At 35.2% G+C, this 18,008-nt stretch overlaps 1 protein-coding gene across 1 annotated transcript in view; it reads left to right on the forward strand.

Annotated features, from left to right (window-relative positions):
• Window positions 1-18,008, forward strand: part of trpc1 (transient receptor potential cation channel, subfamily C, member 1) — a 63,936-nt gene that overhangs the window by 17,754 nt on the left and 28,174 nt on the right. Inside the window, exons 7-9 of the mRNA XM_030123507.1 lie at window positions 395-731; window positions 9,259-9,398; window positions 16,485-16,634. Coding sequence (XP_029979367.1) covers window positions 395-731; window positions 9,259-9,398; window positions 16,485-16,634 — 627 coding nt within the window. The remainder of the gene's footprint in view (window positions 1-394; window positions 732-9,258; window positions 9,399-16,484; window positions 16,635-18,008) is intronic.

Here is an 18,008-nt window from a genome sequence, read left to right on the forward strand (position 1 = left end):
AAATTTTGCTTCCCTACCCTGTAAAACAACAAAATCCATGAATATACAAGAGAACACTTTTGAACAGCTGTCCACTGTTGTGACCAGTGTGCATGAAAGGGTTAAAATGGGGTCACAAACCAAAACAGGTTGGGAACCACTGGTTTATCCTGTATTTCAGTCACAGTTCTCATGCTTAGAACAGACTTTGACATGGCCATTTGGTGTTTCCTGCCACTCCTGTTTCTAAAAAGCTTTGTTTAATGGACTGAGAGCATCCATATTCATCTTAATTATAGTCCTGAGGTTTTCAGTGAGGTTCAGGTTTTGACGTTTAGCGTAGAAATATGCTTCATTCTTCTTTTGCACATGCTCACATTCATATTTTCCTCTGTCCTGATGTCCCCTTCGACAGTTTGTGGCTCAGTCCAACTGTCAGCAGTTTCTCAACACAGTCTGGTTTGGAGAGACAGCCAGCTACCGCCGTAAACACACTTGTCTAAAGATCAGCACAGTGTTGAGTGTGGCGATGCTTTGGCCGCTGCTTTCCGTCTGCTACCTTCTGGTGCCGCGATCCCGTGTGGGCCAGATCATCCACACGCCCTTCGTCAAATTCATCATCCACAGCGCCTCCTACTTCACCTTCCTGCTGCTGCTGAACCTCTACTCGCTGGTCTACAACGAGGGAAAGAAAAACACCATGGGTCCTGCTCTGGAGATGATTGATTACCTGCTCATACTCTGGATCATAGGTCAGCTTTTAACCCGGCTTTTATGCAATTAATGACATTTGATTGTGTGTTTGATATGTGTGTCTCATACTGTCTGTAGTTCTCAAGTGTCAGTTCTTGTAATTTAATAAATATTCATCTGTTAATGGATATACTGAACTAAAATTGGAGTCAGGATTAAATTATACAGAACAGAATTTAATAAATTAGCATTACTTAGTAGGCTGAAAATGAGAGATTCCTGTTTGGGTCTGGTTTAAGTCCAGTATCCTGTATCCTTAATCCTATCAGACAGAACATGATGGGCAGCTGTTTCTATACTAAACGACAAAAACCTTGGCTTGACTGGTTTAAAACTGGGAGTTATACTTCTAATTCAGGGGTGTCAAACTCATTTTAGTTCATGGGCCACATTCAGCTGAATTTGATCTAAAGTGGGCCGAACCGGTAAAACAATAACATAATAATATAGAAATAATGTCAACTTAAACATTTTTTTTATGTTTTAGAGTGAAAAAAGTAAAATTACACAATGAAAATGTTTACATCTACCAACTATCCTTTCAAACAACGTGAATAGCATGAACAAACTGAAAAAAATAAGTGTAATTTTAGCAATATTCTGCCTCACTTTAGCATTTCCACATGTTTATTATAACTTACAGATCACAGTGGATCTACAGATACACAAAACATTTAATATCAAGCAGAATATTGTTAAAATTATACTTACTTCTCTTAAAATATTTCAGGTTGTTCATATTTGTTTATGTTATTCATATTTTTTGTGAAATTATACTTTGTTTTAGTGTAAATACGTGAAATATTTACATTTACTAAGAGAGAAATTTGAAGTTGTGAGTATTTATATGTTACTATGATAGTATTTTACTGGTCCTGCCCACTTGAGATTGAATTGGTCTAAATGTGGAACCTGAACTAAAATGATTGTTAATATCTTAGTGTAATTTTTGCATTTCACAAATTCATCCCAAAAGCCGAACTGGACCCTTTGGCCCCCGGGCAGCATGTTTGACACCTGTGCTCTAATTGAGATCTAAATAAAGGAAATGCAGCTGTACCTCTATGGCAGGGGTATCAAACTCATTTTAGTTCATGGGCCACATTCAGCTGAATTTGATCTAAAGTGGGCCGAACCGGTAAAACAATAACATAATAATATAGAAATAATGTCAACTTAAAAATTTTTTCTACGTTTTAGAGTGAAAAAAGTAAAATTAAACAATGAAAATGTTTACATCTACCAACTATCCTTTCAAACAACGTGAATAGCATGAACAAACTGAAAAAAATAAGTGTAATTTTAGCAAAATTCTGCCTCACTTTAGCATTTCCACATGTTTATTATAACTTACAGATCACAGTGGATCTACAGATACACAAAATATTTAATATCAAGCAGAAAATTGTTAAAATTATATTTACTTCTCTTAAAATATTTCAGGTTGTTCATATTTGTTCAGGTTATTCATATTTTTTGTGAAATTATACTTTGTTTTAGTGTAAATACGTGAAAATATTTACATTTACTAAGAGAGAAATTTGAAGTTGTGAGTATTTATATGTTATTATGATAATATTTGACAACTCTGACACACTTGAGATTGAATTGGTCTAAATGTGGAACCTGAACTAAAATGACTGTTAATATCTTAGTGTAATTTTTGCATTTCACAAATTCATCCCAAGGGCCGAACTGGACCCTTTGGCAGGCTGGATTTGGCCCCCGGACCACATGTTTGACACCTGTGCTCTTGATATCTAAATAAAGGAAATGCAGCTGTACCTCTATGGCAGGGGTATCAAACTCATTTTAGTTCAGGGGCCAAATTTAGCCAAATTTGGTCTGAAGTGGGCTGGATCAGTAAAACAATATAAATAATAGGATAAGTACTTATAAATAATGTTAACTCCAAAGTTTTTTTCTGCTTTTTGAGTGAAAAAAGTAAAATTCCATAATAAAAATGTTTACATCTACAAATTGTACTTGAACATAACATGAACAAATATGAACAACCTGAAAATTCTTAAGAAAAATCAATGCAGTTTTAACAATGTTACACCTTAGTTTATCATTTATACATGTGCATCACAACTTACAGATCACAGTGGATCTACAAATACACAAAACATTTAGTAATAGGCAGAATATTATTAAAATTCCACATACTTCTCTTAAGAAATTTCAGGTTTTTCACTTTTTTTTGCAAAAGGCTAGTCTGTAAATGTAAACATCTTTGTGTTATTTAACTTTTTTTTTTACACTAAAACAAAGATAAAATTTTTTTTGTAGTTTTCATTATTTAAAAGTTACACTGGTCTACAATTTTTTAGAAACGATTTGCTTCAGAGATTAAATGTGCTAAATGTTATGTATTTTAATCAGATTAATTGGAAAATAAATGACAAAAGTGCCGGTTTGCTGATGTTTTCAAAGTTTATGATTAAGTGTTATTACACATATATATATTGGTTTATGTACATTTATATAATAGTTTTATAAATCTTCCACTAAATAGAACCTGTAAAGTGAATGTATTCTAATGTGCAGACAGTGTTTTGAAGTACAGGGTGGGGAAGCAAAATTTACAATATTTTGAGGCAGGGATTGAAAGACAGTGTATGACCACTTAGTTTATTGAAAGTCATGAGAATTTATTTACCACAAGAAAATTTCCATAATAGAAAATGTTTTTATTCTATGTGTCCTCCTTCTTTCTCAATAACTGCCTTCACACGCTTCCTGAAACTTGTGCAAGTGTTCCTCAAATATTCAGGTGACAACTTCTCCCATTCTTCTTTAATAGTATCTTTAAGAAAGTCGACATTCCTGTGTGATGTTCTATTGGTAGCATGTTCTCAAACGCCCCAAATAGCAGAATCCAGAGGGTTTAGATCTGGGCTAGAAGGCGGCCATAAACATGATTCCCAAAAATTGTTTAAGTTGGATTTGTTGCTGTTGTCAACAAGTGTTCTGGTGTTCTTGTGTAAGATTTGAACTTCAGATCATATTTTACTGCATTTCTAACGGTCTTGTTGTCTACCTCAAGTTTAGTTGCCATTTTTCTCATGGATTTGGTTGGATCCTTTAAGATTTTGGATTTGAGAGCTTTAATAAAAGCTTTGGTACGTTTTTTGTTGCTTCCTCCACTTCCAGACTTTCTGGTAATAGTTTTGCTCATAGTCATTCTCTTCTTTCCATTATAAACAGTCTTTATGGACACTCCAACTATTTTTGAAATCTCCTTTGGTGTGACGAGTGCATTCAGCAAATCACACACTCTTTGACGTTTGCTTTCCTGATTACTCATATGGGCAAAAGTTTCTGAAAAGGTGTGGATAATAGTGTTAGGTATGATTATGACATCAATATATGTTTGGTTTCAAAACAATTGACGTAGTGCCTGCTGAGAAAAAACAACTAAATGTTCATTGTAAATTTTGCTTCCCCACCCTGTATTGGTTTATGTACATTTATATAACAGTTTTAGAAATCTTCCATTAAATAGAACCTGTAAAGTGAATGTATTCTAATGTGCAGACAGTGTTTTGAAGTAGATCTTGTAGCTCTTTTGAGTCAAACCCATTCTCTCGTTAATTCTTGAATTTCATATTTTGACCCCAGGCTGTATCTTGGAAAGTTCAGCCAACCAGCATTTTTGACTTGATTTTTCTTTATCAGTGACTCTCATGTGGTAAAATTTCATTACTTTTATTCTGGAAGCATTTTCCTTGCAGACCAGTGTTATTTATGATAGTACTGTACTGGTCTGACCCACTTTAGATTGGACTGACCTAAAAAGATTCTAACATCCTTGATTGTTAATATCTTCAGTGTAATTTCTTCATTTCACAAATTCATCCCGGGGGCCAGATTGGTGACAGTGACAGAAATAGTAAAAATATACAAAGCAACCCAAAATATAGTTAAAGGGAAATAAGTATATTTCACATTCCATTCTTTTCCCCTGTATAAGATGAACACTGAACATTTGAAGCAGAGGTGTCAAACTCATTTTCTTTCGGGGGCCACATTCAGCCCAATTTAATCTGAAGTGGGCCGGACCAGTACAATAATAGGATGATAGCCGGTAAATAATGACAACTCCAAATTGTTTTAGTGCAAAAAATAACATTCAATTATGCCAATATTTACACTTAAAAACTATTCAAACAAAAAGGAAAAAATGGAATTTGTTAAGAAATGTAAGTACAATTTTATCAATACTATTCCTTGACTTATCATTTATACATATGCATTACAGATCAGATCCACAAAGGCACAAAACATTTAGTAACAGGCAGAATATTGTTAAAATTGTGCTTAATTTTCTTTAGACATTTCAGGTTGTTCATATTTGTTCAGGTTATTCACATTTTATTGTTAAAGGATAGTTTCTTAATGTAAATATTTTCCTAATTTAATGTTTGTTGCACTACATCAAAGAGAAAAATAGGTGTTGTCATTATTTATAGGTTATTATGGTATTATTTTTGAGTTTGATGCCCTAACTTGCACTTTGCAAATTCATCCCGTGGGCCAGATTGGACCCTTTGGCGGGCCAGATTTGGTCCCCGGACCGCATGTTTTACACCTGTGCTCTAATTGATATCTAAATAAAAGAAATGCAGCTGTACCTCTGTGGCCTGTTGACAGTAACTAATGTCATCCAACACACATACGTTCACACAAGAGAAACACATGTACGAACGTCGTGTCTTTTCAGATGAGGCTGGATAGACAGTGAGAAATTGACTTTGTCTCTCTCTGGGGAAGGGCTTCTCTACCTTCCTCTTCTGCCAAGAAACCATTAGTATGATCATTCAATCGCTCTAATGGCCCTGCCTTCTCAGAAGAGACGTCGGCTTCACTATCGCTGCATCCTAGACACAAAGCATTTCAGCCGCATAGCTCTCATCGCAGGGCTGATAAATCACCCCAATAACTGTACCTGACAGGTTATAAAAGGATGTAGAGGCAATTGACTTCTATTATTCAATGTTATGAGGATGGTTGTGTGGTAATTTGCAATTAATTTTGTATACTTCAGAAGCGATATTGGTAGTTGAGTCATTAGACAGGAGTGTAATGGGTTTTTCCAGATACCCCACCAGACAGAAGGATCAGTTTGAACAACTTAAGCGTGTTTTTTTTCTTTTTTTTTTCAAGGCTACCCTCATTGTAAAACAGATTTTACCGTATGCTGTGAAGCAGTGAGGCACATTTCACGCTTGCATTGCTGGTGTGGTGCAGCAGAGATGAGCTGCAGTTAGTAACAGAGACCAGCTCACTAATGATCGGCCTCTTTAGGCAGCGTAATGCGATTGGTAGCAGGATGTGAGCGGGAGCCACTTCTGCATTTGCATGTGCTGTATGTCCACAGTGGTTTTACATTTCCATTGTTCTCTACAACCCCATCATGCTCCAGCCCATCCCCTTCCAACCCCCCCCCCCCCACCCCATGTTCTCTCCAACCCGCTGTTCTCAACGTCTCAGATTAATGGGGGAATCAGATGTAGTGTGACTGTAGAAATCTAAATGCTGGGCTTCATAGCACATGTGTTTTTTATGCTTTGGTGGCAGCTGCATTCCTCTGTTTGCATTATGCAGTGCTCAGGTTGGACTATTTCAAGCATCATTATCATGTATTGTGGTTTCAGATTCCTATTATTACCCCCCCCCCCCCCCCCCAGAAGGGGAGGCAAGGGGTATTGATTTTGGTTGAGTTTGTATGTTTGTTTGATTGTTAACGCTCTAGCAGCAAAACTATTGGTTGAATTCATACCAAATTTGGTTTATAGATTGCCAGTGATCCAGCAAAGATCTGATTACATTTTGGGAAAAGTAGGCCAAATTTTAAATTTTTAATGAATTTTTAAAATCTTTTTTTTCCTCCCATTTACTTAGAATGGGTAAGATTTCAAATGCCTGTAGCAGCAAAACTATTGGTTGAATTCATACCAAATTTGGTTTATAGATTGCCAGTGATTCAAAATAGAAGTGATTACATTTTGGGAAAAGTAGGTCAAAGTTAAAATTTTTATGAATTTTTAAAATCTTTTTTTGTTCTCCATTTACTTAGAACGGGCAAGATTTCAAATATCTGTAGCAGCAAAACATTTTTATTTAAATTCATACCAAATTTGGGTTATAGATTGCCAGTGATCCAAAAGTAGATGTCACTACATTTTGCGAGAAGTAGGCCAAAGTTTAAAATTTTTAGGAATTTTTAAAATCTTTTTTTTTCTCCCATTTACTTAGAATGGGCAAAATTTCAAATGCCTGTAGCAGCAAAACCATTGGATGAATTCACACCAAATTTGGTTTATAGATTGCCAGTGATCCAGAATAGAAGTGATTGCATTTTGGGAAAAGTAGGTCAAAGTTAAATTTTTTTCTGAATTTTTAAAATCTTTTTTTGTTCTCCATTTACTTATAATAGGCAAAATTTCACATGTGTGTAGCAGCAAAACTAGTGGTTGAATTCATACCAAATTTGGGTTATAGATTGCCAGTGATCCAGAATAGATGTCATTACATTTTGCACAAAGTAGGCCAAAGTTTAAAATTTTTTAAAATATTTTTTTTTCTCCCATTTACTTAGAATGGGTAAGATTTCAATGTCTGTAGCAGCAAAACTATTGGATGAATTCACACCAAATTTGGGTTATAGATTTCCAATGATCCAGAATAGAAGCAATTACATTTTGGGAAAAGTAGGTCAAACTTTAAATTTTTAATGAATTTTTAAAATCTTTTTTTGGTCTCCATTTACTTATAATGGGCAAAATTTCTATTTTTTGTAGCAGCAAACTATTGGTAGAATTCATACCAAATTGGGTTTATAGATTGTCGGTGAAGCAGAATAGATATCATTACATTTTGGGAAAAGTAGGTCAAAGTTTAACATTTTTAGGAATTTTTAAAATCTTTTTTTTTCTCCCATTTACTTATAAGGGGCCAAATTTCACATGTCTACAAAAACATCAATTTTGTTTCAATTTACTTCAAATTTGGCAAATTTATAGAGGCAATTGTTATGCTGACATCAGCACATGTGTAGACATGATGACATCAGCTGGATTGATGCCAAAATAAGCTACAATATGTGTGAGGGGCGGGGTTTGTTTTGCCTGGAACCACTTGATGTTTATTATTATTATTATTATTATTATTATTATTATTATTATTATTAGTATTATTATTATTATTATTATCATTATTATTATTATTATTATCCATGAGCATGTTGTATTTTCCTGCTGCAGAGGTTTAATGTTGAGGTTCATCTAAGCTACACTTAGTCCCATGAATTCTGATGTGACCGGTCATACCAAGGTTATTATCGTTAACGAAAACTAACGAAATGACGAATATTAGAACTGAAAAAACATTTTCATTAACTGAAATAAATAAAAACTATAATTAAAAGAAAAAACAATAACTAACTAAAACTGTACTGTGTGCTTACAAAACTATCTAAAACAAATAAAAAGTATGGATAAAATTCCCTTTGTTTTCGTCTTCATCAGTGTTGAATTGATATGAAATCGATTTATTTCACTCGAGCAGTTTTAGCTGGCGGCACCATACGGCATTTCACAGTCCATCACTTGTCATTTTGAGTCGTCTTCTAGTCCCCATTCTACCTGACAACATGGAGACTAAAGTTGGGAGAAAGCACAGAGTCCTGTATGGGATTTATTTGAATAGGACAGCGAAGGAGATAAAAGATATGCAAAAAAAATAAAACTAATACTAAAACTGAGCATTTAGAAAAAACAAAAACTATTAAAAACTATCAAACCTGCCCTAAAAAATTATTAAAACTAACTGAATTAGAGAAAAAAAGTGAAAACTAAAATAAAACAAAACTATAATGAAAAATCCAAACCTTTTTTAACCTTGGCTCATACTGCAGAATAGTCCGAACCCCATACTGAAGTGGAGTCCATGTGTTCTCTGGTCTGACTGCTGTCATTTGGAATTTGGAGTTTACTCTAATTCTGTCTTTCCATACAAAAAAAAATATTCATAGTTATCATTCAAGCTTTATCATTCAAACTTAAAACAACATCTTTCTCTGTCTTTTGCTTTTATTTTCCACTGCAACCATGGAAATAGCAAATAAATCAGACATATCTACTGAATCTGACCCAGTCCAAGGTTCTTCTATAATCTGTGAGACTGCCCAGATGTTCTGTTGATGTCCATCATTCACTTTTGATTTTATTACCACTACTGTATAGAAACGAAGGACAGAAATTCCATTCGGAACCAAAAAGACACATACACCCATGTTTATAAATCTTTATTAAATTCCACACACCTCCCTCAAATCCCACAGATGACACATATTACGATCATTAATCTGCGATTTCTGTGCTTCTTACATTCCTTTGTCCCGTGGGCTCTTTCTGTACGATGATTTGTGGCTGAATCTGGAACCGATTTTACGGAGATGACAGCAAAATGTCTTTTCCAAAGTTGTGCATATGGTGACGGTGGATTTCTGCGCTCCTTTAGGGATGGTGTGGTCAGATGTGAAGCGGCTGTGGTACGAGGGGCTGGAAGACTTTTTGGAAGAGTCGAGGAACCAGCTGAGCTTCGTGATGAATTCCCTTTACCTCGCCACCTTTGCCCTCAAGATTGTCGCTCATAGCAAGGTACACACACACACACACACACACACACACTCAACACATTAGACATATGCATGTATGCTGATGCACAAAAAAACACAGGCGATTACTGAGCATAGACAGTGCCCAAAATAAAATAAACGTGCAAACACATAAAACAGAACACTCAGTAAAACAGATATTTAACCCTTTCATGCATAGGTCACTCCAGTGGACAGTTCTTCTCCAGCTGTTCTCTTGTATATTCATGGGTTTAGTTGTTTTAGTTCCATATCAGCCAACACAGTGGACACTTACGCACCATCTCATATCCTGATATTCATACCATTACTGTAACTTTGCTGTTCTTGATAAACCTGATCTGCACTAACATGTTTGAGTGTAAATCAATTGTTATTTGTTAGACAAGAAGGTTGTATTTTTTTTTGCACATTATCTCCATGAAGTGAGGAATTAATAGCCTTAGAATATGTTAAAATGTGAGAAGACATCAGATTAGCAGCATTAAACATGTTTTTATTTCATTGTTTTCATATCACTTTCTGATATTGGGTTTTAAACACGTTTCTTTACTTCAAAAATTAAATGCATGGATATTTTTGAAACTCCACAGAAAAAAACAACCTTGATCACATTGTTTTTTTCATGTCTAAGGAGGAATAAAAACACTGAAGTAAAAAAATCTTGACTAAGGTTCTCACAATTCATGCATGAAAGGGTTAAAGACTAAATATGGATACAACACACACCACACACACGTACAGATCACAGGCTCATCCTCAAGTGTCTTGTGTTTGTCATCTTTTCTTATCTAAGTTTTATTTTCTCTTTCATCGTATACTATATGGACAAAAGTATTGGGACGTGTTGAATTCAGGTGTTTCTTTTCTAACAGGGGTCTGGGATACAAAACAATAATGACAAATATTGGAATATACAGTTACATACAGTTAGGTCCAGATGTATTTAGACCAGCGTTTTTCAACCTTGGGGTTGAGATCCTACATGGGGTCACCTGGAATTTTATTTCATTTCATTTCATCTCATTTTATTTCATTTCATTTCATTTTATTTAATCTCATTTTATTTCATTTCATCTCATTTCATCTCATGTCATTTCATCTCATTTCTTTCATTTCATCTCATTTCATTTCATCTCATTTCATCTCATTTTATTTCATTTCATTTTATTTTATTTCATTTCATCTCATTTCTTTTCATTTCATCTCATTTCATCTCATTTCATCTCATTTTATTTAATTTCATCTCATTTCATTTAATCTCATTTCATTTCTTTTCATTTCATTTCATCTCATTTCATTTCATCTCATTTCATTTAATCTCATTTCATCTCATTTTATTTCATTTCATCTCATTTCATCTCATTTCATTCCATTTCATTTCATGTCATCTCATTTCATGTCATCTCATTTCATTTCATCTCATCTCATTTCATTTCATTTCATTTCATTTCTTAAGATCCCCATTAGCAACTGATGATTCAGTTGCTATTCTTCCTGGGGTCTCCTCTACATTACATTACAATTTTAATTATTTTACATTAATCTTACACCATTCACACACACACACACACACACACACACACTATGACAGAGGTGTCAAACATGCGGCCCAGGGGCCAAATCTGGCCTGCCAACAGGTCCAATCCGGGCCATGGGATGAATTTGATGAAATGCAAAAATGACACTGAAGATTTTAACAATCAGTGGTGTCAAAATCATTTTAATTCAGGTTCCACATACAGACACATACAGTCCAATTAGATTTCAAGTGGGTCAGAACCAGTAAAATATTATCATTATAACCTATAAATAATGACAACCCCAAATTTCCTCTGTGTTTTTTTGGTGTAAAAAAGTAAAATTACATGAAAATATTTATAAAATGTGAATAACCTGAACAAATATGAACAAACAGAAATGTCTTAAGAAAAGTAAATGCAATTTTACCAATATTCTGCCTGTTACTAAATGTTTTGTGTGATTGTAATGCACATGTGTAAATGATAAACTGATAAACTGAGGCAGAATATTGTTAAAATTACACTTGTTTTTCTTAAGACAATTCAAATGGTTCATGTTATTCAGATTTTTAAGGAAACTTTGTAGATGTAAACCTGATCATAATCTAATTTTACTTTTTTTACTGTTATCATCTTACTGGTCCGGCCCACTGGAGATCAAATTGGGCTGAATGTGGAACTAAACTAAAATGAGTTTGACACCCCTGCACTATGAGATCTGAGTCTCTAAAACAGGGCTGTCAAACTCATTTTAGTTCAGGGGCCGCATTCAGCCCAATATGACCTGAAGTGGGCCGGACCAGTAAAATAATAACAGTTGGAAAAAGTAAAATTGCTTTATAATAATATTCATGTCTACAAAGTTTAACTAAAAATATGAAGATGAACAACCTGAAAATGTCTTAAAAGGGTCGTATTTTGCTAAATCTACTTTTATTAGTCTTTGGTTCATTTATTTGTATATTTGGACCCTAATAGTTCATACAGTTTGAATTTGAACCCTCCAGGCGCTGCAAAGCTATCTTTATATTCACTCCGTGGATTTCTACAACCTGATTCAATTCCTTCTTAATTTGTTACCTTTTATAACTAGTTACGTCACAACATTTGCACATATAAGGTCAAGACTTCCGACGGACATTTCTCTGAGTACGACATAATTGTTTGTCAGCAACAACGGCGTCGTAAAAACTGGCAATATGTCTAAACTTCGAGCCGATTACCTAAAATTAGAGATGCTCCGATACCAATACGAGTATCAGGCATCGGCTCCGATACTCAGTGTGTGTACTATTGTCAATTTAGGTTATTATGTAACATTATAATGGATGCTGGTAATTTCAGCACGTTTGTCTCCAATCTGTTTGACATCCACAAGAAAACCTGGCTTTGCTTCTTGAGCTCAGTATGGATAGTTAATACTTTTCCATTTAATGAAAGCTTATTTGGCCTCTTTCACTTGCAGCAGAGAAACACTATTGTCTTATATCCTGTTTTAGAGAGGCTGGTTTTCTTTCATTTATTCATCTTTATTGGAAGTAGGTGGCAGCTAGAGTCATTTGAAACCAAATTATTTTATTACCTTATTATCCTCTTAAAATGTGTCAGAATTAGTGTCCCATTTTCTTAACCTGTACTTTCCCGTCTGCAGAGGCATTTATATCACAATAGTCACTTTTCCATTGACGCTCAAATTGTGTAAATATAACTTGCGCATAAAAATTTACCTAATGGAAAAATGACAACTTCACCAAAAGTCTCATTTTTCAATTAAAAGTTTTTGCGCTGGCAAGAGGTGGTTTTTCGGGTGTAGCACAAATGGTATATCATGCAAAACTGCAATGGAAGGACCTTTTTTCGCAAATCGAGTCAGGTGAATTTAAAAAACGGATGTTGACGGACGTTACAACAATCAAAGAAGAAGAAACATGTCGCAATGTGTGTGGACACACCAGGAAACCCTATCATTTTTTATAGGGATGCACCGATCCGATACCAGTATCGGGCATCGGCTCCGATACTCAGTGTGCGTACTCGTATTCGTACTCCTAAAAGTAATCCGATACAAATGCACCGATACCACTTACGGTCGTGTGACATTCACAGTTCAGTGCAGCAGGTACAAGGAGGAGGAATAATGTGTGAGGAGTGTGAAGAGAGTGGAGATTTAACCAAATAAATGACGGTGATAAAAGTAACGTGGACTGTAAGTAACGTTAAAGACACAGACAGATATGGACGCAGCGTTCTGTCCGTCCTCTGTGTACATTCCATCTGTTTTCCAGGTGCTGGCGGATGCGTACCCAGACACAGAATACCAGCGAGGGTACAGAGCGGTGCAGACGGCGAAAACGCTGCAATATTAGTATCACATTAGTGTTGCCTCTGTCATCTCCACGTTTGTTATTACTGACTTTCTTTTTCTTCTCAAAAAACTTTACTCTTCTTCGTGGTATTTGTCCAGTATGGTTAATTCAGAGCAGCGCCCCCTGGTGGATTAATTGACAAACGCTCATTCCAACACATTAAATGTCAGTAGCAACACTTTGTTCCAGTCAGACTAATGACAACGACAATAAAGCACATTTACAAAAGGAACTAAGAACTGGAATGGGATTATTAAGTACTCGTATCGGCAAGTACTCAAATGTAAGTACTCGTACTCGGTCTGGAAAAAAGTGGTATCGGTGCATCCCTACCTAAAATGTCCAGTTGTTGGCTGAACAGGACAGAGCAGCACAGTCAACAACCTGGAGGGGGCGGGGTCATGTGCATTTAAAGGGCCAGCACTCAAAACGACCTTTCTGGTGTCATTACTCAGAAATAGGGTTGAAGATGGACCTGTGGAGTTGAATTAATGAAGAATTCAGATCCAAGCAGAGCATTTACAGTTTATGTAGACCACAGGGAAATGTTTGAAAATGCATAATAACTTTTAAAAAAAGCTAAATATCACTCCTTTAAGAAATATAAGTGCAATTTGTAACAGTATTCTGACTCTGTTTATCATTTACACATGTAAATTACAACTTCCAGGTCACAGTGGATGTACAAATACACCAATCATTTAGTAACAGACAGAATATTGTTAAAATTACACAGACTTCCCTTAAGACATTTCAGGTTGTTCATATTTGTTCAGATTATTCATTTTTGTGAAAGGATAGTTTCTAAATGTAAATATTTTCATGTAATTTTACGTTTTTATACTAAAACAGGGACAAAAATTTGGACTTGTCATTGCTTATATGTTATGATAGTATTTGACTGGTCTGATCCACTTTAGATCATATTGGTCTGTATGTGGAACCTGAACTAAAATGATTTTAACATCTTTGATTGTTAGTCTCCTCTGTGTAATTTTTGTATTTCACAAATTCTTTTCATGGGTCGGATTGGACCTTATGACAGGCTGGTTTTGGCTTGTGGGCCATATGTTTAACACCTGTGCTCTAAAGGTAATGCACCTGTAGACATGTTTAATTTTGGTAGAGTAGGAGACTGGAATGGAAAATATGCAGAAGTCAGAGCCCTGGGGAAACCCACATTATAGACCTGTCCCTATAGACAGTCATGGAAAAAAAATATTAGACCACCCTTGTTTTCTACCATTTCTTGTTCATTTTAATGCCTGGTACAACTACAGGTACATTTGTTTGGATAAATATAATGGTAACAACGAAAATAGCTCATAAGAGTTCAATTTAAGAGTTGATATTTAGCCATTTTCCATGTTTTCTTGACAAAAACCAAAATCACTTCAGTTCTTACATCAATATCTATCTCATTGTACTGTCAAAAACAGTGCTTTTAGGCATTCTATGTTTTCTTTTCTGTCTGTTTTAGTCACATGATACACACAGGAGTTAGTGCTGGATTGCATAACCATTGTTTTTGATGAATTTTGATGGTGTAATATTTTTTCTGCGACTGTAGATAGATAGATAGATAGATAGATAGATAGATAGATAGAGAGAGAGAGAGAGAGAGAGAGAGAGAGAGTCACGGAAATATATTATTAGACCACTCTTGTTTTCTTCAATTTCTTGTTCATTTTAATGCCTGGTACAACTACAGGTACACTTGTTTGGACAAATATAATGGTAACAATGAAAATAGCTCATAAGAGTTTAATTTCAGAGCTGATATTTAGCCATTTTCCATGTTTTCTTGACAAAAACCGAAATCACATCAGTTCTTACATCAATGGCTATGGCATTGTACTGTCAAAAACAGTGCTTTTAGACATTCTATGTTTTCTTTTCTGTCTGTTTTAGTCACATGATACACACAGGAGTTAGTCCTGGATTGCATAATCATTGTTTTTGATGAATTTTGATGGTGTAATATTTTTTCTGCGACTGTAGATAGATAGATAGATAGATAGATAGATAGATAGATAGATAGATAGATAGATAGATAGATAGATAGATAGATAGAGTCATGGAAAAATATTATTAGACCACTCTTGTTTTCTTCAATTTTTTGTTCATTTTAATGCCTGGTACAACTACAGGTACATTTGTTTGGACAAATATAATAATAACAACAAAAATAGCTCATAAGAGTTTAATTTCAGAGCTGATATTTGGCCATTTTCCACGTTTTCTTGACAAAAACCGAAATCACTTCAGTTCTTACATCAGTAGCTTTGGCATTCTACTGACAAAAACAGTGCTTTTAGACATTCCATGTTTTCTTTTCTGTCTGTTTTAGTCACATGATACACACAGGAGTTAGTCCTGGATTGCATAACCATTGTTTTTGATGACTTTTGAAGATCTAATAATTTTTTCTGCGACTGTATGAAGTCTTTTTATAGACAAACCTAACCAACAGTACATAAAGTCCAAAATGTGCCACCCTAAATATTTCTACAAGTATTACAGTATTGCAATCCAACCTTTGGGATGAATTAGTGAAATGCAAAAATTACACTGAACATATTAACAAACCAGAATTTTAAGATCATTTTTAGTTCATGGGCTACATGATATTGTAATCTCAAGTGGGTTGGACCAGTAAAATTCTGACATAATAACCTATAAACACTAACAACTTTAAGTATTGTATGTTCATTCAGCTTACATAGTCCAGCACTTACATATATAAATGCTTTTATGAGCTGGTATCATCTTGTAAATGGGAAAAAATTATTAGACCACCCCTTGTTTTCTTCAATTTCTGTTCATTTTAATGCCTGGTACAACTACAGGTACACTTGTTTGGACAAATATAATAATAACAACGAAAATAGCTCATAAGAGTTTAATTTCAGAGCCGATATCTATCCATTGTCCATGTTTTTTTGTTTTTTTTTTATTATAACCAAAATCACTTCAGTTCTTACATCAATATCTATGGCATTGTACTGACAAAAACAGTGCTTTTAGACATTCCATGTTTTCTTTTCTGTCTGTTTTAGTCACATGATACACACAGGAGTTAGTGCTGGATTGCATAACCATTGTTTTTGATGACTTTTGATGGTCTAAGAATTTTTTCCACGACTGTACACTGAGTTAATAAAGGAGACTGTGTGAGCTTTGTGTTTCATTGTTCTGCAGTTCAAGAATGTGGCTGACACAGAGAGGAAGAACTGGGATGCCTTCCATCCCATCCTGGTGGCCGAGGGTCTGTTTGCCTTCGCCAACGTTCTCAGTTACCTGCGACTTTTCTTTATGTACACCACCAGCTCCATACTGGGGCCACTACAGGTAGGAGCCATACCATACAGCAGATCTGGTTTAGGTGATGTCATTTCTTTTGGAAAATGGAAGTATTTATTATATGTTGGAAAATTCCTCACTGTTTTTTGACCTTTTTTGACCTCTGATAAGGAAATTCCAATAGCAGATGAATAGATAGATTTAAAAACCAATCAGGCGACACGGTGGTGCAGTGGTTAGCACTCGTGCCTCACAGCAAGAAGGTCCTGGGTTCGATTCCAACACCAGTCGACGGGGGGTGGGACCTTTCTGTGTGGAGTTTGCATGTTCTCCCCGTGTCTGCGTGGGTTCTCTCCGGGTATTCCGGCTTCCTCCCACCATCCAAAGACATGCGCTAATAGGTTAATTGGTTAATCTAAATTGCCCATAGGTGTGAATGTGAGAGTGATTGTTTGTCTCTATATGTTCAGCCCTGCGATGAACCGGTGACTTGTCCAGGGTGTACCCCGCCTTCACCCCTATGTAGCTGGGATAGGCTCCAAGCGACCCCCGTGACCCTAGTGAGGATAAAGCGGGTTCAGAAAATGAATGAATGAAAAACCAATCACTAATAGGGTGGGAATCTTTTACTATCTCACGATTCAATTCGATTCTGATTTTTGGGGCTACAATTCAATTCAGAATTGATTTTCGATTCAAAACAATTTTCAATTCAAAACGATTTGATTCATAATGATTTCTGCTTCAATCTATAGGTGCGCAAAGGATCCTCATAAACTACTCCAGTCTGCTTTGTAAGACAGAATGACAAATGCAGACACTAAAATGTCTTTTTCACAGTTTTCAAGTTTTAAACATTAACCCTTTCATGCATAGTGGTCAGTACAGTGGACAGGTATTCTAAAGCTGTTCTCCTGTGTGTTTATGGGTTTTGATGTTTAAGTTGCCACCACACTGGACACTTGAACCTGATCCCATACACTGTCACCGATTGGACAGTCATGGGAAATGCTTTTGTTTTTTTACTCATAACCAAGATGGCTGACAGGAAGTCAGAAATACTGAACATCCCAGGAATATTTGGTAAATCTTTTTGTATCAGGACACCCCTGAAGGTAGAAAAAATATGCTAGCATCAAGTAACATCTAAGGATTAATAGCAGTGTTAAAAATTCCAGATATTTATTTTATATTGGAAGAAATTTACAATTAATCACGTCCACTAAATGTGACACCATGCATCACCGGCTGTATTTCAATTGCAAATTATACCATTACTGTAACTTTACTGTTTTTGCTAACCCTGTTCTGCTTCAACATGTTTTAGTGCAAATCAATTGCTAATTGTTCTCAGAGCAGTCTTGATTTTTTTTGTTTTTTTGTTTTTTGAATAATATCTTCATAAAGTCAGTAACAACTAGT

The sequence above is a fragment of the Sphaeramia orbicularis genome, chromosome 20 (genome assembly GCF_902148855.1).
Source record: "Sphaeramia orbicularis chromosome 20, fSphaOr1.1, whole genome shotgun sequence".
NCBI classification, from domain to species: Eukaryota; Metazoa; Chordata; class Actinopteri; order Kurtiformes; family Apogonidae; genus Sphaeramia; species Sphaeramia orbicularis.